Source organism: Ambystoma mexicanum, chromosome 2q, assembly GCF_040938575.1.
Source record: "Ambystoma mexicanum isolate Mex_15411 chromosome 2q, UKY_AmexF1_1, whole genome shotgun sequence".
Taxonomy (NCBI): Eukaryota; Metazoa; Chordata; class Amphibia; order Caudata; family Ambystomatidae; genus Ambystoma; species Ambystoma mexicanum.
In genome coordinates this window covers 465,719,965-465,743,372 of record NC_090924.1, presented here as the reverse complement: position 1 = coordinate 465,743,372, position 23,408 = coordinate 465,719,965, and the positions used below count along the sequence as shown (strand labels likewise).

The 23,408-nt window shown below is 45.2% G+C and overlaps 1 protein-coding gene across 1 annotated transcript in view; it reads left to right on the top strand.

Annotated features, from left to right (window-relative positions):
* SDK1 (sidekick cell adhesion molecule 1) overlaps positions 1–23,408 on the top strand; it is a 2,988,580-nt gene that overhangs the window by 2,746,189 nt on the left and 218,983 nt on the right. The window contains exons 31-32 of the mRNA XM_069647588.1: positions 8,468–8,571; positions 12,995–13,065. Coding sequence (XP_069503689.1) covers positions 8,468–8,571; positions 12,995–13,065 — 175 coding nt within the window. The remainder of the gene's footprint in view (positions 1–8,467; positions 8,572–12,994; positions 13,066–23,408) is intronic.

Below are 23,408 nucleotides of genomic sequence, written 5' to 3'. Positions count from 1 at the left end.
TGTTCCAAACACAACTGGTCCTGCACCACTAAAGCAGTGCCTACTGATGGAGTGCAAGCACGGGTCGAATAGGTGGGGAGCTAAGAAGTTGCTTTATAATAATAAATAAATAAATAATTTAGCATTTATATAGCGCTACGAACCCTCAGGTATCTGAGCGCAGCTTATTACCCACTGAAAGCCTGAGTTTGGCCCTGTCGGGATTCGAACTTGCGTCAGCAGGTTCTGCACAGATGTCAGCAGCAGGTTCTGCACAGATGTCAAAGCATGCGTTCTACTCACCGTGCTATCGGACCGGATTGTATTATGCATACTTCCACTACCCCTTGGCTTCACCTGCCCCGCCTTCTCACGCTTACGGATCTCACCTCCTTCAGCACTCTCCACATACATTTGGTGCCTCCTGATAATGTTTCCCTCCTAAACTACAGGGCAGATGCTGCACCCATACCCAAGCAGCAACATCACCTGCCCTCTCCTGCCAGAATAAAAGTATCTGGGCTACAAAACCTCCCCCCTCCATGCAAAGAAACCATTGGATCTCTTCCACTTCTCTATACAAATCCCTGCTCTCTAGCACCGTTAACAAAATGGCGTCACCCACTATTCCTTCCCCTGTGCAGAGCTGTATTAAACAATGTCCTTTTCATATCTCGAATCACCCTTAAAATGACCTCTGGCTAGGTGGAAATACACTGTGTATAGGGCCAATAAATATAGCAATCAATGGGGCACCACAGGATCCCCTACCCTTGTTGCACAGCAGTGAAGCCAAACTTGTCATTGGGTGTAGTTTTGTTCTCAGCGGGTCTTATGTTCATGGTGTAATTTACATTCTTCACCTGAACCTTACACCTGTGCATTTTCTGAGAGGTACATTATCTTTCTCCCTTCCATCCGAAACAATAAGCAGAGGTGGTTTTGAGTGAGATGGGGATTGTGATGAATACGTAGACCATTTTCTATACAACTATATAGTGTTAGCTATATCTAGATGAACAGCTGAGTGCATTTTTCTCTGACGTGAACAAGAATTCCTTCATTGCAAAGTTATATGGATTTGCACAATTAACAGGACGGTCAGCTTTTCTACATATCTCTTCTCTTTCCAAAATGGGGAATAGATTACATTATTGTTCATGCAGCCCTGGCCATCGTTTAATCTTGCTTACATGTATTTCCTGCGATCTTGCCAGGCCTCCTCGTGCTTTCGGGCCGCTACACTGGCTTCCTGTCGAATAGAGTACTGCATTTAGGATCTTGTGCATTGTACACTGAGCAGTTTTTGGCACCAGCCCAGAGTTCTTAAAAACCTGCCTTACGAAATACATGCGATGTGGCACCGGCCCTATTCAAACCATTGCTGATTGACAATCCCAGAATTTGAACGGTTTAGGAACGGGCCGGGCCTTTTCCTGCTTTGCTCCTTCTTTCTGGAATGTTCTTCCCTCTTCTCTTAGGTAAACCTCGAACCATGCCCGCCTCCGGAAATGGCCAAATACCCTCATGTTTTCAAGCGTGAATTGGGTGTAGTGAGCGGAAAGCTAGCCCAGGACCAGTTTATAGCAAAAGAGTGTTTTACAGGTTTAATTAACATCATTGACATAACATTCTGCGCCTAGATGCATTTCATACAGGCAAGAAGCATGTTGTTGGTTAAATAGAAAATGCAAAAAGAGTTGGCGCCATGAGAAAACCTCTCCAAGTGCATCCTGGCTCTCTCTGATTTGAGTTAGCCCATTGCTTGGAATGCCGCCCCGTTCTGCTCATCCTGGTGGGGGGTGCGGGGGGGGGGGTACATTGATTAGGCACAACCTTACTAGGAGAGGTGCAGTTCAAACATATCTACAGGCTGGAAGCTAAGGTTGTCCCATATATATTTGTGAAGCATTACTTTAGCAGAAGTAGAGCCAGGGTCATACCTGTACTTGCCCCTAGCAGGTAGAAGGCAGCTCAGATTGTTGGAGCTCTTCATAAGGGGTTGGCTCATTGGGGAAGTTTATTTGTAGTATCTCTGTTTCCATTTTGACCGCAGTGGCATGTATGTTCGTCCGGAATTCCCATAAGGAATCATTGTAAGCTCCGCCTCCTCCCCTCCCCCCAGCACTTACGTACAAGTTCAAAATTCCACGCGGGGTGGGAACATTTGAAAAAAATAAATTCTCCAGAAATCCACAGAAAGTGGGAAACAATTAAAACGTGCCCCCATCTTTCCTTTCAGTGGTGGGCCCTGTGTACATTCATGTTGTCCTCCTCCCTCGCCTCATCTGCCGCCTGGCTGGCGACTGTACACTCTACCGCAATTCCTAACACCTCCTGCTCTAAGAAGGAAAAATGGGAGTATGCCCCTTCCTACTTTCCTCTTTCCCCCACCCTGGTTACTCCCCACCCGTACCTGTCACCCCCTCCCCTCATCGTTAGCATCACTTCCTGATTGCTTGCTTCCAATGCACACCAAAGCCCCATTAAGCAATGCACTAAGGTGCCTCCGGGTGAGAGACCAGCTCAAGCTGGCAATTTGTTCACCAAAACTCAGTATATTACTGCGCTGTTAACTGAGCGGTTTGCAGGTCCTCTTGCAGCTAAATGGGTTCCAGGATGAAACGCAGTTAACGGGATAAGAACCCTTTCCCTCTAGCTAATGAGTAGTAAAAGGCCTTCATTTAGGCAATGCGTTTGTTTTTGAGTGCAAGGGACTCAGACTGTAAACAGCGGGCCTCTCTCTCCCAGTCTAATAATCCTGACCAAAAAGAGGTTCGATTTGTTTCTGTGCGCATCTCTCGTAAAATACGCCACTTTGTGTACCCCGTCAGCAAAGAAATACCACCTTAAAGCTCTCCTACACCTTACAATCAAATAAAGAACGTGCCCACCTTGTGCTGATGCCCCTTACTAACATTCTCTCGTCCCTCCTCTCACCTTTACAAAATAGTAAGCATACAGACGCCGCACAGTCCCAGACGAGTGTGCTTACCCTTGCACGAAAGCGTCACATCTTTTATTGGCATGCATATGAAAAGGTTGGCAGGAATGTATCCGCTTCCATTTACAATTATCAAAATAGGAGCCTGGTCCAAGGTGTGGGTGCATTGGAAGAGTCAACATAGGCTTCGGCTTTGTGGTCGTACTCCTCACTCTTGGCTGCAGTTCCTTTAGAGAAGGATTTGTGCCTTGATTTCTGTCTCATGAATATGTCTCGGGGCTCAGCAGCAGATACGGAGCCAAGAACACACTTGTTCTCTACTAAAAGCCAAGAGTCCACATGACACACACAAACAAAGTGCAGGTCACAGGTGAACACATTACTTAGCCCTGGTCATGTGTTTTTCTGATGGATTCTCCTCCCACAGATTTCTCACCTTGGATACTGCATAGGCAGTGACAGCTTAAGCCGGAAAAGGTTTCACTAGCAGGGGGTGACGTGTGCCTAAGCACTCGCTCTGTCTCTCTAAGTAGGTTGGGAGGGTGATGAGGAAACTCTGGGGGTAGAATACATCTGAAAGAACATTGCCAGAGGTACATAATGTGTTCTTCAGATGCATTCCGTTCGCATACAGATTCCTCATCTTAGATACACTCCCTTCACAGTAAGGAAGACCCAGCGGAGGACCGAGAGCCAGGAAAGCGTTGTCAAACTAAGACATTTTGTTGGACTTCTCTTCCAAAGTGGACTTCGTGAGAGAAAATGGAATACAGACAGTAATGCTTCGAGAATGTATGTTGGGAAGGCCGCCTTCCGACACATGGCCAAGGCTGGAACTCTGCTTTGTAAAGCTGAAGTGGACGCAATCCCCTCAACAGAAGGCCTCAATGCCAAGTTGTACGTCTGCCAGTTTGTAGCACTCTGAGATGCAGAGAAGGATCCACGATAAAGCCTGTCTCGAGAATGCAGAACCTTGCCTGGCTCCTGTAAATGCCACAAAATGTCTGTCCTTCCTGAGATCTGGCCACATATCAGCGTAATGTCCTTTTCATTTTGGGTCAGGGGAACCTTTCCTCATCCTTTGGATGGTTACATTTTCTTCTGGCTCAGGTGAAACTCAGACACCATTTGGGAAAAATTAAGGTCTAACTCTTATAACTTACTCTACAGAATAGGTCAACTAAGGAGGTTCCACAGAGAGTGCCTGTAAATCACTCACTCTTTGTTTATTGGTATTAGCTGCTTCCTGGATTCCATTGCTAGCTTTCCTCTGTGTTTATTTGTCACTTCCCAGTGCTTTCCTGAACAGCAGTCTGTATGTGTTCTATGGTTGCTTGCCCCTTCTGTGGCAGAATGTGCAGAAGCATTATAAGCTTTATTTCCGAGACTACCCCTAAAGGAATTCCTGTTTTCGTTCTCCTTTCCCTTCCTTCACTTGGTGGGAGGGATGAGGTCTTGGGTTTGTAATTGTGTTTTCTCTGCTCCTGTTCCTTTTCTGCTTCTTGAAGTCTGTTCCTGGTTTTCCCTTGTATTCCTTCCTTGATTCGCGTATTTATTGTAGGTGTGGAGTTCTGTTTCTTCTTATATGTTTGTGAATGCCTATGTTTTCATCCCTCTCCAGTAAGTACTATTCACATGTGTCCCCTGTCAAGAGTCTTATGTATTAAGTTATCCTACCTTTGCTCTTATTGCCTTCTGGGGGTCCCTGTTTCATCAGCAAGGTTCATGGGCATCGCTAACATCCCAGGTGGTGTTTCCCGTCCTTGAGAATATTGTCTTTAAGTTGTCTTATATAATATCATCAAAGTTGCTCTCACACCCTGTCTTTACCTGCCCGATATGTGGGATTGTCGTTGATAGTACCTGTAACAGCAACTGGGGGTGAGGAGCTTGCTGAATTTCCTTGTTATCATAAAGAGCCCAACATCCTTTTTTTATATATTTGTATAATGGTACTTTTACACAACCTTGGTGTTTGCACGCAAGTATCTTGACTTGTGAGTGCAAATGTACTCACTGTGTGTTCTTGTGCACATTTCCCTTGCCATATCCACTGCCCTTTCTCTACTCAAAACAGTTGCATGTTTAAACAAGTAAGTTGGGTCAGAGGAAGCTGGTCTATATTTCTTAACCAGCTCATTGTCTACTATAGCAGCGGAACAAGGATGTTTCCACAAATCCAAACTGTGTTTGGCGATCACTGGTTTGAAGGGCATTATAAATACCTGTGGGGTCATGCTATTGGGCAGTTCTAGATGGGGCCTACAGCCTCAACCACCTTTTCTATGGTGGGTCCAAAAGCAACCTTCTGGTGGTTGTGGAGATGCTTCCATAAAGTCAGCGCCTTGTGAGTTGTCAAGCTGTTTGTCTCCTGAATGTCAGCGGCTAACGCTGTTAAGTTGGGCTCGTCGATGATCATCTCTTCAGGAGCCTGTCCACGGGCAGTCTGCAATGGTTCAAGACCACAAGTTCATACGTCTCCTTCATCATCGTATCCCTCCTGCATCACATCGAAATAGCGCTCCCTTACAGTGGTATAGAAATGGGGGTATCTGGACAATGCATCGGATGCAATACCATTGAATGCCTTACCATCGAAAAAATTGCATCGAAAAAAAAGCATAGAATGCATTTTTTTTAAAGGTAAAGGTTTTAGTGTAATTATAATGGGTTCTAAAGGTTAAAAAAAACAGGGGTTGGGGGACCCCCCCATTAACTTTTAAAAAGAATAAAAAGCATTTGATGCAATTTATTTCAATGCATTTTTTTTAGATGGAATGGTATGTCGATGGTAGGAATTTGATGCAATGACTAGGAACCAGAAATGGGTATTGATGTGCTGCGTAGAGGTTGCAACGGAAGTGGGCTCTAATGCCACCATGCTCGAATTTGGCACCTTGCGCTCTGAAGCAACATTTGGTTTGGAAGGGAGCCTAAGCCTTTCGGCATGCAAATTCCACTCTTCGAAGGATCCCTCATGGCCTTCTCTGGCATGGTGGGACTTTCTCTCTCTGTTAGGGTTGAGGTTGAGGCCGCCAATGCATAGGAAAAGAGATCAAGCATTTTCTGTCTGAACGCCTCCCACTCTTCTGCCGAACAAAAGGCAGTGGGAAATGTTACCTTCCTGTGGAGTCGGTTGAAGCTTTGCGAACCTCATCTCCTAGAGTGAGACCTATTGCACTGCTTTTTATGGGCCCTTGTACGCTGCTCCCTCTCTGAGGAGGGCTCTTTCTTGGGTGTCGGCTGGTCACTCTGCCCTCCTCCGAAGAGGGACGTCTGGAGGGGGCTTCTCATAATCTCATTGGCGGGCGGCCTTAGCCGCGCTTTCACAGATTGCCTTTGGGTTCATGGCCTGACAGGAACGACACCCCAAAGCATCTTGGTGGGTCCCCAACGCCAAATGCAAATGCTTTGGGGGTCAGTAATAGACATCTTAGAAGTGCAATTCTTGCCCCACTTGAATCCCAAGATTTTGGTAGAACCCAGCTTATTTCTTCAATAGTGACGCATTAAAATATATCTGCGAAGAAGAGAGTTTGTGGTACAGTGTGTTTGTTGAGCGTACGTAAAAAAGGAACAGAGGTTGTGGACGTGATTTGCCATATATATGAGTTGGACACTGTCACTTTTGGGACCAAAGAGTGGACCATTGAGGCGAGTCGGCGCCGAGGCACACTCACTCCCTGCAGGAGAAAATGTTCCAGTACCAGCTGTCATGGTCTATGAAGTATCTAAGATGAGGAATCTGTGGGAGGATGCAAATCATTAGAAAAAAATGACTCTTTTACTTGATGATACATGTCCTGCAGCGGCAGCGTGAACTACTTACTGACTCTTCCATTGTACTGGTGCCTTCTAACATGCATGAAAAGGTGATATGGGAGAAACTACTTTTTGGGCAGTAAAGACAATTCACTTTACAAGACTGACTTTTATCGTCAAAATTGTAGAGTGTTTCGTCCAGAAGAGAACTTTCAGCAAATATCGAGATGTTAGATATGTCTACTCTTCGTATCCCAAGTTGGGCAAGTTGTGTTGCGGACCCTCTTCACCCCTGGAGCCATTAGCATCTTAGCTATTTGGCATTATATTTAACAATGTCAAGCCATGCAGAATTCACCAGGGACTAAAACAAACGGATACTTATAGAGTAATGATTTGTTGATCGCTCCGTCGGATATTACGCTCATCAAGGATTTGTAGTGGCAGGCAGATACTACTACCAAATTTGAGACAGCACAATCCAACCCCAGAATAATGTTATACTATGAAGACTTTTAAAGGATTTCAACCTTGTTTGGACAGTATTTGGTCACCAGAGATATGCACGCTCTACATCAATTATCTCTTTCGTAATCTCCCACTGAAAGCGTTTAGCGGAAGGTGGGCATGGCGTGGCAAGCCTGAATCACTTTGCCTGTGTAGCAAGGCCACGAAAGTAGCACGCTTTCGCTTTTTGTGCGACCTGTACTTCACTCTTAGGCGTGGCATCCTCAGTCCCTTTTGATGCAAGTAAGGACAATTCACCTACAAGAGGCCCTTGCCTGAGCTTACTGTGCTGCAGGCTCGGTGGAGATATTTGTGATTGCCACCTACGTTTATAAAGCATGGAGAAGGTGGAGCTCCCTTCTGTGGATTTGTAACCAGCTGGCCTAGTAACATATACAGGACTGAGAAGAAGATGCCAAAACCTGCAGTGCAATGTTATCCTCTTCCTGTGCTTTCCCATTCTTCCCTCTTGTGATCAGAAGATTGTCTTACTTTATAATCATTTAATAGATTCATATTTAGACTGTTTTCCTTTTTTGCAAGCATTCTAAATGGTTTCATGTTTAATATTGTTTGTAATGTTCTGATAGGATCCTATGGCATTTCACAGAGGCTCCTGCACAGAATGGTGTGGCCATGTGTTGTCACTCTTCCTTGGCTTCCTTGTGTTTTTTTAAGGGATCTCTGTTTTTACGGGTAGGGGCAATTTCTTCTGGGGTCATGGAACATAGATTTTATGTTTATTTATGGCCCCTGGGGTCGCTGCGAAAATAGGTAGCATTGTTTTGGTCTTTTGCTGTCTCAGAGCAGCTCAACCAGTCGATGAATAGTCAGTGAGCAAACCCTTGTCATTGGGGGTCTTCACACCCTAAGTCCATAGCAATCACCTGCTCCACCCGACCCTCTCCTGTTCATCCACTGGTCTCCCCTCCTGCCCAAAGCCTCCCTTATTGGGTTACCTGCCTCCTGCCGCCCCACTCACCACCAACCCTAACCCTTTTTGTGTTTGGTTTTTCGCCCTCCCAGTCCCCCCGTCTGCCAGAACAGCTTACCAGCTCACCCATCCTGCACCCTTCTCTTATGACTATACGTTCCTGCTCACTGCTCCTGCTTCCTCTTCCATGTGTGGGGTACATTTCCTGTGCAGCCTCGTTTGTGAGCGGTACAAGAGACGCGGTCCACCGACCCGATACAGGAACATAGCCTCAATGGGTATAACTACGATGTTGGTCAAGTAACTTGCTCCTGATTACGAATTCTTCCTCCTTTTTACAGGCTAAGTCCATTCACGTCTTATAAACTGCGTCTGAAGGCAACCAATGATGTGGGGGACAGCGATTTCAGTGCAGCGACCGAGGCCGTTACAACGCTCCAAGATGGTAAGAGAAGTAATACCAGAGTTGTCATTTCCTTTACTCGGAAGAGTCTAGAATGGGGAGCTCCCGACATGTTTTAATCCAAAATACCACTTAACAATATCTATCTGCAAATCATGCTGTGAGTCACCAGGTTTGCCCGGCTTTCCTTGTTTACGGAGTTCCTATCTGCATTGAGAGAACCTTTAGATCAGGGTTGTCCAGCTCCAGGCCTACCCCTCATTAATATTCATGAGATACCTTTTCATACAATGATTCTAAATGTATGCACATTTAATTTTCCCTCATGGATATTAATTAGGATTATCCTGAAAACCTGTAAGGATCCTAGCTCTTGGGGCCTGGAGTTGGATAACCCTGCTTTAGATAAACGTACCTCACGACCAACACAAAACCTCATGCCGGGCTGCCCGCAGTTCAGATGAATATCCGCTACAGTGTATGTGAAGAAATTGAGGGGCATGTGACGGCCAGAAGAATTTGACGTGTCTGCTTGTTATTGTATTTGCAGCGGTTAGTTCGATGTCATCATATGTTGCTGCTGTCCACTTTTACACGGTTTTCAGTGGGTATCTCTTTTACTACCTAGCTGCTCTTCATTGTTGCATATTCAAGTCCGAATGAATATTAAGCGTTGCTTAAAGATGGAGAATGTCTGACACAGTGCCTAAAATGGGAATAGGGGGCATGTAACCTACGCCTCTATGGATGTTTTGGACTGCGACTCCTCTGATCTGTCATCTTTGACTATGCTGGCTAGGGCTGATGGGAGTTGTTGAAGTCCAACACCTCTAGAGAGCCAGAGTTTGCAAACCCCCTTCCCACAAGTTGGAGGTGTTTTTATGGTATACATTACATTAGCGGCATTTGTTTTAGTTATCTTAATTTGCCTTGAAGTTATAACTTAAATTATAGGAGATTCAGTGGTGAAGTAGTCTGCAAAAATTCATGACACCTTTCTTGGATCTTTTTAAAACAAAGCATCATTGCATCACAAATTTAAAACAATGTGCTGCCAAGCATCTGTGTAGCTGACAGAATGGGGACATTTCTCTATGAGGTCCCAGCATAGCCCACGCTGAGCTGTCAGCAAGTCCTGACAAGTGGAGAGAATGCGACCCACTCACCGTGTATGTAGGCATGCCATTACTCTGCCATGCCTTTGGACAGAACATTGTTAAATGGGCCCCTACACTCCATGGGTCATATTATATACAGTTTCCCAGGGCCTACCAATTGGCTCAGTGCGGTGGCAGGTCTCTGATTCCCCCACAGCAAACCAGATCCTCTTCTTCCCACTGGGGACCTCTTACACACCGTCACAGGGCAACTATTCATTACCTGTCCAAAGCAAACCAGTTTGACTCCAGCTCACCAACGTGGCTTTGAGCAAGACTTGAATCCTATCCTACTTCTAGCCCTCCACACCAATGTTGTGCCTGTATTTAACACTCTGCTTCTCTCATCTATATTCACGAAGGCAGCTCCTATTTTTCACTCCACCCGTTCTGTTTGGATTTAGTTGTACCTCCACACCCAGCTTTTACATCTGCGACAGACTAACTTCCATGGCCTACTCGATCTCAATATGTCCGTATTTGCGTATTTGACATCCACATGGATGGAGAGCAGTCAATAACATGAAAAGTAGCCCGGCGTCACTGACTACAATTTTGTGTCCATGCACCATTCCATGTCTGTCTAGGTATATGTAATCATGTGATGCTATTGTGATTTATACTGCGCACCGCTACCATTTTCATGGTCTCCTCGCGCTCAGGTGGGTCTGATAAGGGAGGCGTATTGGGAGGGCTTAATCATCTTGGATGGCTGTATCGAATCACTAGAGAGAAATGCACGCCATTACCCTCCCCTGCACCCTCTGCCCAGGACTATTATCCACCTCCAGTGTTGTTTCTAGATAGTCATCATGCGCATAGCTGAACCACAATTCAAAGGTGTGAAGAATTCGACCATACGCACGGTGGGCGTGCACCCGCCTGCGATTTGCGTGGAACTAATTAGCACACATTTTCCTATGCTCACCGCACGACATACACATAGACCCGTGTACTCTGGGTTGACACAGCCTACAGGCGCTGTCCCTCTTGTCAAATTTAGTGGAAATATGACAGCCAAGAGTACATCAAGACATCTCAGGAGGGAGAGGGCAAAACCTTCCTCCTGCCATGGCCAGCCTAATCAATTATCAAAGGCTCTATGTAGCTGCTCTGTCCTTTTGTGTAAGCACTGCAGATGGTGGCAGCAATTAACATAATTAACATACTAATAGAGTATACTTCACACTGGTCCACAAGGGGCCTGGTTGTAGAGTTTAACACAGGAGACAAAATACCCTAACAACCTTTGAAATGCACTTTGTCAACCGTAAGCCAACCGTAAGCCATCTCCCGCCTCTCAATATCAAGGGCAGTGACCTGTCATGTCTGGGACTATCTGTTTACAGTAGGTAACCCCCACAAGGGGACACCATTCAGAAGGTACGAGAATAAGGTTTGCAGGAAAAAGAAAGTCTGTTCTCGTTGCTCCTTCAAGGGAGATCTGCTGCTTTAATCAGAAACCACAGAGAGCTCCATTAACTAGAGGGACCCTTTGATCCACAATAGACAGGTAGATTGGGATAACCTTTATGTTGCAAAGCACTCTGGTTATGACCTCATGCATGCAGGATATTGTTGGTGCAGACCCAGGATTGGTTCATTAAGGTAGGCTTGGCCTACACCAGTCACTGGCCTGTTTGGCTTTAAAAGAGGCCTGAGCCCTTCTTTTGGGCAGATCGTCTGAAGACTTCGCAAGGACTAGCAAGAAGAAATAATTTGGACCCTGGCTGAAGGTACAGTCTGCCTTATAGCTGACGCCAGTGAAGGAAGTCCAGGATTTCCAAAAAGAGAAGCAAGATCCCTCCCCAGGGAACAGATGGAGATACTGAATACAGAGGACCCTCCAGTAGCTCCAGAACCGGTACCCAGCCAGCACACAGAATGCCCTGCTAGACTCTTCAAGCAAGCTTCCTAGGTGGGAAGTGCCAGAGAGAGGGTGGACCAAACAAAGGACAAGACTGTTGCCTGCAACACTCACCTCAGGTTTGGGCCAACTGCCTTAAAGGATGACACAAGGCCAGCGAAGAAGCTAGGAGGAGTGTATCGACAAGCCACAACCAGCATCCTCCTTAAAGGACATTCTCAAGCCAGACAGATGAGCCCCTTGAGCTGCAGCCGAGTGCACCGCTGACTATTGTCACGCCGCAGCAGCTCACGCAATCCGAGATGCTTCGACCAGTGCTTCAGACCCGCCGGCCAGCACTGAGACAACTAATCCTACCCCTGTGCCTCTGTGTAGGCCAGCCTGCAGCTGTCCGTCCAGCCTTGCTTGAAGAACTGCCTTCCGCCTGATACCCACAACTATCTCCCACCTTGAACTCTGTCGCAGGAACTGCAAAGCGCCTTGAAACCAACTCGACCCTGTCAAGCACCAATAATTTCTACAAGCAGAAGGTACTTTGTGGTGCTGTACCCCTGGTCCTTCTTGAAAGGCCCATAGTGACATTTTACGACCTGTTGCTCCCTTTGTGTTGAAACCAAGTGTCCTTGAACTACTGCAAGTAATTACTTTACCGACTACCCTCCTGTCATTATTCAAAGTGCAACCCTTTTCCGTCTTTGAAACTGTCCTCTGCATTCCTTTACCGGGTGGGTTGTATTTTATAGTGTGCTAGACCTGTCTGTTGAATAATAATAAAGTTGATATTTCAATGCAGCCTTGACTGGACAGTCCCTTTTATGTTTGGGTAATAATAGTATTTTTGCTGTGTGGCAACTAACCAACGATCCATAACCTTGCGTAGATAAGTCTGCCGTTCCATCCACGTTACCAAAATTGGACAAGGAGGTTTATAATTTGCTTGTGTTTCCAATGTGTTTGGATCCCTTCCGGTGTACTAGATGTGTGGGGCTGATTGATGATTTAGAAACCGATATTCATCCCTGGACCACTGGAGCTCCGGAAGTTGATTCGTCACAATAGGACAGAGTGTTGGCACTTATCTGCTCCATAACCCCTCCAAACCCCCACCCCGGTAGGATTGGGACCTGAAAGATGTCCTCCTCGGATGCAAAGAGTTCATTAAAATGGTCTTAGATCACTGATCAGATAACGTAGAAGCAAATTAGGTGTGTGTTTTTAAAAGGGTTGTACGGTCCACATAAGTAAAGAGTGCTTTCCAACATTTGACTAATCACTCTCCCTCAAGGTAGGTGCAGGATACATGGGTTGCTGCGCCTGCACACACACACACGTGCATGCACACACCAGAATAAATTGATACGGTCATGAGAGCAACAAGAGACATTTCTCGTCAGTGTTTAATGTGTGCCACCTTTAAATCACTCATTTGTGTTTCATTCAGTTCCAGATGAGCCGCCAAGTGCTGTGGCAGTGACTCCGCGCACCACCACCTCTGTGCTCATCCAGTGGCAGGTAAGGAAAGTGATGGCAAGGGCATACATTTGCATACAGTAGATAGTACTACCAAGTCGTTTCTGTGTTCATTAATTCACTCGTTATGCTAAAACCCAGAAGTGGTGCTTCCCTCGACGACTGTCAGCAGGCGCTCATGGTGATGTAGTTGGCAGAAGGCTAGTTAGATGCCACTCTTGAGATCTTTGGTGAACCATAGTTATCACTGGTCTCCCCAGGGTCATCCTTGGATTGTCCTTTACATTTACAATGGCTTTCTTCTGCCCAGAGCTGCATCACATCAACAAAACTAAATGACAGCTCTGCTGGGTTCCTGCTGTGCTCTGCAAAGGCAGCCGCATGGCGCAAGTTTGGGGGTGCAGCCCACGAACACTGATGTACTCAATCTTCCAGAGTATCCTGTTTGCCCTGCTCCACTTAAGCCTATTTTCTAGACCTCAAGCCTGTCTCCAAGGAGCAGTGGAGCAATTTGCAGTGAACCTTTGTCATCCAGGGTGCAGGGTATAGGGGTGTTGAGATGCAAAATGCACATGTAATGACGTGGAGCCCCCCCTTAGCCTGGATGCCTGGCTAAATCAGAAAAGGTTCTGCTTGGAGTTATTTCCGTTCAGACAGGAGACAAACTATTAGATTTGTGTCTATCTTGCTTAATAATTAGATAGTAAGCTAATTGAGTTAATCACTCCATGCAGGCGGATGAGTGTGCATGCGTGTTTTGGGGAGGTAGGACACCTCCTCCAGATCACACATGCAAAACCTGGCTGTGGTGGGTCAGCCCGTTATGCTTTCCAGGTGGGTGAATTTGCTTATTTTTTATTTTTATTTTTTATTAACGTGTTAGTTTTTGTTTACAAACTTTTACATTATGTTGAGGTCCTGGTACAAGGAATTCATATATTTTGTGAAAAAGCAATTAGGTGTATTTAAGCTTCGGAAGAATTATTGTTGAATGGTATGTTTAGCATTTTTCTTTGGTCATGATGAAAATTCAGATTGAATGATGGTAATGATCAGTTTCCAGTTAGTGCCAGAGATTATTTGTAGCCACATGCTTTCTTCTCCACAGCAGGGTCTCTGGGAGTTCATCATGTTGGAGAATTGCTTCCTGCGTTCGGTTCGGTCTTCATAAAGATATGGTAGATTGTTTCTGGTTGGTTATCAATTTCGCAGAATCTGCAATAGTTTCCTTACCTGTTATTTGTTTGGTTTCCTCTAGATATTCTTTAGTTGGAAGAATGTTCAGCGCGAAGTCTGAGATACAGATCGTGGATAGTTCTCGAAGGGAATCTTTCTAAGTAGGGAGGAATTTGGTTGAGGGCTCCAATTTCCAGGTCGGAAATTATGTTCATTTTGTATGTAGATATCTCCAAGCTATTCGTTATACAGTCATTATATTGGATTTATGTTTAGCTTTCAAAGGTTTATTAGATAGCATCTCAATGGAAATGTCGTTTTGATTCAGGAGCAAAAGACACGCTTTTTTCCCATAGTTTAAAGGTAGTCGGGTTCTTGGTTTCTTTGCCTTGGGAGAGATTTTGATTGCCGGTGTTTCAGCATTGCTGATGATCTTTCTGTACAAGTCCAGCTGTTTCCAGCTTTTGATAGAGTATAGCGATTGAAGGCCTAATTCATGCCAGATACAGGGCATTGTGTACGACTGGGCCAGGCACAGTATTTTTCGCCAAAAAAGGCCTTCCACAGTTGGCTGAATTGTGGGTGAGATGTTGATGAGTGTTTTGCTCCCGTACAATAGTATTGTGCTGACTTTCTGCTTGTTGAAGGCGAGTACTGGTTTTATGGTGTATTGGCCGTATTTACGATGGATGATCAGGCCTTGTCTGGCTTGGGTGAGTGCCTTAGATGGGCGTACCACTGCTGTTCGACGTTGGATTGTGAGATCCAGATACCAAGGTATTTGGTCTCCTTAACTACTTCTAGTTTTTGCCCCGCAAGATGTAGCCGAAGAAGGTCATTTTGTTTTTTGGTGCAGAATCCAAGAGACATGACTTTTTTTTCCGGGTTGATTTCAAGATTGTTCTTTATGAAATCTTCCAGTTTGGCTAGCATTTTTTGGAGGCCAACCTTGGTCTTGTCGAAGATTACAATATCGTCTGCATACAGAATGTATGGGACGGAGGTGGCATTTATTTTGGCGGATTAGATGATGGAATCTTTTGATTTTCGATAATGTCGAGCAGCTAGAAGTTAAAAAGGGTGGCGGCAAGGGGGCACACTTGTTTAAGGCCCTTAGTGGTGTTAATCAAAGAAGAAAGGTCTCCGTCGTTTGTGAGTCTGACTCAAATGGTGGTGTCGCTGTAGAGCGATTTGATGGGTTCAAGCAGCTCTTCTGGGCAGTTTTGTTTTTGAAGTTTTTCCCACAGTTTGTTTCTATTGATGCTGTCAAAAGCCATCTTAAGGTTGACCAATATGGCATGGATGTTAGTCCGGGTTCTAATTGATTCCTGTTTCAGGATTTTAAGAATTAGGAGGCTTATGTTGGTACCCACATTGCTGGCAAATCCAGTTTGCAGAGGATCTTGTTTGTTGTTTTCCTTGGTCCATTCATTAAACCTTTTAAGCAGAATTGAGGCGAAGATTTTTCCAAGCGGATCGAGCATCACCAGCGGGCGATTGTTTTGGGGTTGATTTCTCTCACCTTTCTTGAAAACAGGAACGATGATTGCCAGTTTCCAGGTTTTGGGCATATAATTGTTTTCAGAAATGAATGTGAAGATTTGCACACAAAATTTTGGCCAAGCTTCCGGCTGGTTTTTGATGATGTTATTGCTTAATCCGACGGGCCCCAGACCTCTGGAGGAGTTGCGTAGTCTGATGTGTGAGAAGATTTCTTCGTAATCCCAATACTTATACCAAGCTTTCTTGTCAGTGTTGTCAGCGATGTTTTTGCACACTTGCTCTGGTTTTGCGTTAAATGTACAGCGCAAGTGATCGATCCAGGCTTCTTCAGGGAAGTCAGCAATCAGTCGCTGATGGGCGGCTTGAGTGGGGTTAAGTAGTGACCAAAGGTCCCTGGTGTTCTTTTTGTTCAATCCAGGCAACATAGATTCAGCGTCGTTTTCACAGACGATTGCTCTGATGTTGTTGAGCCAATATCTGTATTTTTATTTAATACTTTACATTTGTGACTTTATGTCTGTAGAATCCCTTTTCTTGGCCATTCTCAGAGATTTCCTAATTTGTTTTTTGGCAAGGGCAATTGCCTCGAGGTAGGCGTGCGCATGAGCTGAGTTTGTCAGCCGGTTTTGTGCACTTTTATGGAAGTAAGGAGTTAGGAGCCATACATAATTGATTTTTTCCTTATCGTTTCTATTAGATGATGTAAATAAATATTCCAGTCCTGCAATCTTAGCTTCTGGTATACGTAGTCGATTGCATCCAGTGTTAATAGTTAGGTTTAGGATTTTCATCTTGTCAAGGGGTTAATAGGGAGCATTCCAAGACGTCTGAGGTTTGGCATGATCGATGTTCTTGTCGGTCTTATTTTTCAATTATAAGATTTTAGAATGGAGATTAGGCAAGGTGTAGATATAGTCAAGATATCCTTTCGATTTCCCGTTGTGCCAGGTCAGCTTGGCAGGGGTATCACCGCTTGTGTTCACGTTCAGAAGTCTAAAATTGTGTCTCCTTAGAGCAGCAGACCATAATTTCTCAGTTAAATGCATTTCAGGGATTGTGTTTCCGTGTTCCTGAAACAGATGCAGGTTTAAATCGCTACAGATGATTACTTGCAAGAATTTGAATTTTATATAGAGGCTGTCAATTTGTGTCAGGATCTCGTCTTGAAATCTCTCATCAGACGGAATAGACGGACTCCAGTATTTGTTGAGGATAGCCAAGAAATAAGACTCCTTTGTTCTCAGATTTGTAAAGTTTTCTGTGTGTTTTTGTTGGAGAACAGTTCTTTGGAACCAAACATTGATGGACAGCATTTTAATTAGTTCATAGTTAGCGTCTACTCTCCACAGCGTTATAAGGCCAGATTGGGGTCGGCCCTTGGTTCCGGTTATTTCCCAGAGTTGTGTGATTCAGGTATCCGTCGCAAAGTGGGCTTGGAGACAGACTATTTCAAAGTTATTGAGGTCATTACTTTCCTTTCCGAACAAGTGTTTGGAGCCTCTTGTATTCCACGAACAGAGGTTGGTTGTCTGTATCTGTTTATTCTGTGGGCATTATAGATAGATGGTGGTTTTCTGTAGTTTTCTGCGGTTGTGTTAGCTGGAGCGAGTAGTGAAAGATTTCCCTGGATGTTGTTTAAGTAGCTTTGAGCATGTCGCTGACTTTTGGGTTCCCATGCCGTAGGTGGCAGAGCTTTGTGAAGGTCTGGTGGTATGGGTTGTTCTCTTCTTTTGCTTCTGTTTCCAGATTTGTTAGGCCGTTCGTCTTATTCATTTCTGCTGGATAATGAATTTGGGGGACTGGATATAGAGTGACAGGTGAATCCAAGTGCTTCCAACTGCTTTGCTTGCTCTATGATTTTAAGGGCTGTGTTGTAGGAATTATGTTCTACTAGTATGGCGTCTGTTTTGTCTTCATCTGGTAATTCAACCACTTTGTTATCATAAGATTGGATGCCTTGTAGAGAAGGAATAGCGTGGAGCAATCTCGGCAGGTTTGTTTTATTCAAGACTAAATCATCACGCACCGTTTCTAATCTGTGGATCTCAATTCTATGTTTAATTGCTTTCTCACACGGATTGACGAAGTCTGGAAGTGTTAAAGCTTGGATGGAGTTGTCGTCAGTGTAGCGTTGGGCTGAAGTGGTTCATGTGTCTCCTTCAATATATTCGTCAATGTATAAAGACGAAGATTTGCTGGAGACATTCAAGGGCTGAGCGTCCATTCTGGCTGCAGGCAAGCTATTGCAAGGTGCTGCAGGTGGCTCAGGGGGGGGGTCTTCGTATATTGATACATTTATCAATAGGTCTAGGGTTTCCTTGTCTGTTGTTGCCTGATTTTTAGTACTAGCCTTGTTCGCTGATTTGTCATTTTGTGAATCAGGGCCCTTGGTTTTTTGTGCTTTGGGTTTGATCTCTTTTGATGTTACTGTTTTGTTCGATGGGGATAGAGTTAAGTATCTAAAAATTGCTTGAGAGCCTTTCCATGATGGTTTGGGGATGGGTTTTGTTTTCTCATGCATATTGTCAGAGTTGTTGTTATTTATAGTCGTGGCTTTTTTGTTCTGGTCGAACATTGGAAAGGTATCTGTGGCGGCTTTGGTTGATCAAAGTTTTTCTTGTTCAATGATTTCTTTGGAGCAGTGTGCCAAGGGCTGGGTGTTGACATCAGGGCATTCAGAGGTTTTAGGAGGAACAGGGGAAGGGTCTGAAGGGAAGGCTTGTGTTGCAGGTGGAATAGAGAGGTTTGGGGTCGCTGCGTTTCCCTTTGTTATTCCTTCGTTAAGAGGGATTTTCTGCAGGCTTAGCTCATGGCTGTGGGTTTTTTCTTATTGTTTGGTGAAAAGTAAGTTAGTTAGCATGATAGTGATTTGTACCTTCTCAGTGCGGTCTTGCCTCGCAACATCAAATACGCGATTTTGCCAGTTGTTGCTGTTTTCAGCCTCAATGTCCATTCGTGCTTGGATCTTATTGGCAAACGTCTCCATGTCTATTTGTTTGGTATGTATCATTGCGATTAGGGTGGCTTCATCGCGCATTACTTCATTGATGGACTCATAGAGTTTGATAAACGGGATTAAGGCCAGGTTAGAAGCAGTTATCATAGTAGCTCTGCCATGGTTGTGGGTAGTCGGTGTGTACGCTCTTCATTCGTAGGCTCACATTGGCTTGTCGCTTTTATCTCCTTTTTGTTGCAGAATTCAGACTAAGCCAGGGGAGCTTGTGCAGGTTGCCTCTGCTTATATGTGTTGGTAGATTTCCAGCTTTTTGCTGTCTGTGCAGTGTTGTCGCTGCAGTGAAAGTTGGTCATTGTTATATTGGGTCTTGTGGAAGTAGATCCATTCAATTCTCTTGGCAGAGGCTTGTTGTAGAAGAGGCTTCCGAAGACTTCCTTTCTCTTTTCTTGGTCTTTCATAATTGACTCGATCTCAGTGATGTCCAATGAGAGTCGTGCGGCACGTCGCTTTTCGGGATTTTATGAGGAAACATTGTCATTGGTGTTACTCAGTTGATGTTTATCATAATTAAGTAGCCAAAGTTCTTTGGCTTGAAGTGCCCGTCTCTTTTGTGCCGTTAGAGGTGTGGACATCATGTCTTTGATGTTGTGGTTTGCCGCTATACCATTTTGTGTCTTCGCATATTTACAGTGATTTCCACTTTGTTCTTCTTTGATTTCTCTAGGTTGTTGCTGGCAAAATGGAGTTAGAGGAACTAGGTTTCCTTGAGTTTCTACTGTAAATAGTTAAATAGTGGGGTTGGGGAGAAATCTCTGATGAATCATTGTTTTTGCCGTATTGGTGTTTTTGGTTGTTGGTATTGAGATTTAGGTAAAAGGGGGGAAGTGGTGCTTGTAAGACACTCAAAAGAAGCACTGCTGGTGAAGTGTTGGGTATGATGACAGTTTCAACCAGTTCTTCTCTATTGTGTTTAATAGGGAAGTCATTGTTGACATGGGGAGTAGTTTCTGTTTTTTCCCCATCGCAAGTGAGCGTGTCTTTTATAGCAGACTCATTGTTACAATCTGTGTCTGTGTTGGTAAAACAGTCAATTGAAGAGGCGGTCGAGGGAGATTCAGCACCTTCTTTATGAGTCTTGGTTTTATAGTTCCCCGGAGGTGTAAAGACGTCGCTAATTTCGTCTTCCAGTGGAAGATTCAAGGGGTGTGAAGCACCATCTTGCAGATCAGTGGGTGGTGTGGAGTTGCTGATGTTACTTTCGAAAGTTGTTGAGTGTGGGAGCAGTTTTGCTCGTTGTCTGGTTCGTTGAGCAGACAGGACTTCGATGATGAAAAGGGAAGTGTAGGAAAGCAGGGCAAGGAAGGAGCCAGGGGCAGCCACAGAGCAGAGACTCAAGCTGCGAGCGGGATCAAAGGGGAGAGCCCCGCAGTCTTCCGCTCGTGTAGGTGTTCACGGGTGAAATTGTTTTAAAGATGTTCGGGATGTGTGGCAAATAGGTAGGAGGTGAGGTATGGGTGGGATCAAAGGGGCAAGCCCCTGCAGTCTCCGGCTCGTGGATATGTTTTGAGGGAGTTGCTTTGGTGTAGTTCGAGCCTGTTAAACAACAGTGGGCAAGAGAGTAACGCGGGCAGGATCGAAAAGATCAAATGGTCCCTCCCATGGGCTCCAGTTTGTATGCAGTTTGCATGCAATTGCCGCCATCTTCTGAACAGGTAAAAGGTGCAATTTCTGCTTACCGGTGGTGTAGTGAACATGTAGATGTGTCCTCAATCCAATGCAGGCATTTACACGGCGCGCGGTTTCTCTATAACTACGCGTGCAGGTTCAGGAAATCTGTGAAGCGTGAAGGCACAGAGACCCAGAGAGGCTGGGCGGACGCGGAGCCTGCAGAGCCTAAAGACCAAAAGACTCTGCAGCCAGACGCCGCGGCCCGCTCCGCTGTGTTCCAGTTTATATGTATTTAAGGACAAAGAAAGAGGACAGACTGCTCGTGCTGCTTCACCAAAAGACTCTGCAGCCAGACTCTGTGGCCCACTCTGCGGTGTTCCGGGGTATATGTATGTAAGGACAAAGAAAGAAGACAGACTGCTCGTGCTGCTTCACCAAAAGTCTCTGCAGCCAGACTCCGGGGCACGCTCCGTGGTTTTCCAGGGTATATGTATGGAAGGACAAAGACAGAGGACAGACTGCTCGTGCTGCTTCACCAAAAGACCCTGAAGCGAGACTCTGTGGCCCGCTCCGCGGTGTCCCGGGGTATATGTATGTAAGGACAAAGAAAGAGGACAGACTCCCCGTGGTGCTTCACCAAAAGACTCTGCAGCCAGACTCTGCTTATAACAACACCTAATCTTCAAATGTTTTGGCGGCAAGGCAAATCCAGCTGCGAGCACTGCATGAAGTTGCCATATTATTAATTTGTAGCGAATTTTCTTTTGAGAAAACTGCTATTAGCTGCAATCCCCCCCCCCCGCCCCCGATCAAGGATGTTCTGGGGTAGGTACCAATCATGCGGAAATAAATAATCTCTGCTTCAGGTGCGTGTTTTAGTTGTTTTGTGGTCACCGAGAAGTTAATAATAAGCTGCTTCCCATCAAAATGAAGAGCCATGTGATACAATAATGGCAACCCTGCTTAAGCGAAATGTCCCACTGTGCTCTCGCCTATCCAAAGTGGATGCCGCATTATGCACTAAATAAGGGCTGCTGTCGCTGGACATCATTATCTTTAAAAGTTGTCCGGTTGCTAGGAACGGTCGCTGTCTGTCTGGCATGCATAAAGGCAGAGCAGCACAGGAGAAACATCAATTAGACCACCACTAAAGAGAAGTGTCAGGAACGCATCAGACTAACTGTACAGGAACAATCAATTACCTGTCTCCCCACAGACCAGGCAATCGTTGTTCTTTCAAAGTGACGAATACGCGCGATTGCTGCTTCAGGGAATGCCTCAGAGTCTTGCATCCGCGCTTATTATGTTACTTCTTTGTAGTGGCGTCGCCAGGAATCAAATTTAGGAGGGGCACAGAGAGGGCCAAAGAAAAAAATAGGGGGGCACAGACAAAAGTAGGAGGGCCCGCCTATGAAAGGTAATGTGTGACATCACAAGCACTCCTGCAGAGAGGCTTTTGTGCACAAAAACTACCCACACCCCACTGCACTTCCCCTCCCATCAGAATGCAGGCCGGAAACCATTCAGTGACTAATGTCCCATCATTAGCAGTTTCGTGGCTACATTCTGATGGGAGGGGCTGCAAGCACAGGTGGGGGCACAGGATTTCACAAGTGGGCCCCCCCACAGGATTTCACAAGTGGGCTCCTCCCAGCGACGCCACTCCTTCTTTGCACTGTGTCCTCAAAGGAGAGCACGCATAAGATATAAACAACGACCGACCAAGCCAATCAGCATGCTACTTGCACCCCGGGTGAAGTCTCATTTGTGCACGTACTGTCAACATATGGCAGGTGCCCACGTATGTGCCCATCAACAGTCGGCACATGCCCTGGTTGAGACTCACTGGCCCAGTTGCAGCCATCATACAGTATGTTCATTCCAGCCTCACATGTCCAGCTAATCCTATCATGGGCTGGTTTTGCCATACTGTGCCCAGGTATTACCATTGCTTGTTAGAGGCATTCTACTTCACTCAGAGTAGGAGCTACGCAACATTATCCGCCACTGAACCTGCCCTTCTTCACTCGGTGCGGAAGTCCCAAAAGAGCGGAGTACTTCAGAATGCCCACTATCTCACACAGTAAATATTCGCCCACAGGCATATATGATCCCAGAATGTATCCTGGCTTCACCCTTAACAGGTACATATGATCCCGAAAAAAGTCTAATTTTCCCCTTAAGACTTATATATTTGTGTTTGTGTAAATATGTATATTTTTTTTAAGCAAGGCCCTTGGGTCGCAATCTGTGTTATGAGTGCCCTCCAAGGACTGTGGCCAAAACAATATTTGGCCCACAGCAGTCTCTCTCCCACTAGGGGTCAGAGATTAAAAGGTTCATGATTATACTCTGCTTTGGCTATATTTCCCAGAGATCACTTAGTTAAGTTACCCTCTACATGACTACATGTCTGTTAATTTTTACTATTATTATATATTTTTATAGCACAAACCTAGTCTGGGTGCACCAGAGCACTGTATAATCCCTAGAGCAAAACATTGGTAGCAAGATTTTTTTTTTTTAACTTTTATTTATTTTTTGCACAGAGTTACCACATTACATTCCTTACAGTAAAGTAGCATATTGTTCCAGGTTACAATGGCGTACATGTTCAGGCGATTTCTATACATGCATTATGACACTTCTTCGTGAATCTCTTCCCCTTTGCTTTTATTGAGCAAGTATTGCCTAGATCCTCCCCAAATGTCTTTAGGGCGATTTGTTACGTGCAGTAAGCTAGAGTAAACTTCTTCGTTGTCATTCGCCCAGGATATATCATGCACCCAATCTTCCATCGTGGGGGGGCGGTATCTTACTTTTCCATCTCATCAGTATAGCGCGCTTAGCCAACAGCAGACCCAGATTAAGAAGTCTGCGCTGTATGGGTTCATTTTGCATACAAATCCCAATAAGCATGACCCTTGCTCCCACTGTACGGGCTTTCCAACCATCTCCTCCAAGGCTTCACACATTTGACCAATTGGTAGCGAGAATTTAACACAAACCCCTCTCGCCTCTTACATCCTCTTATGGTTTTTCATACCACTTCTTTGTGGATGATTTTCAAATCTATTTTTCC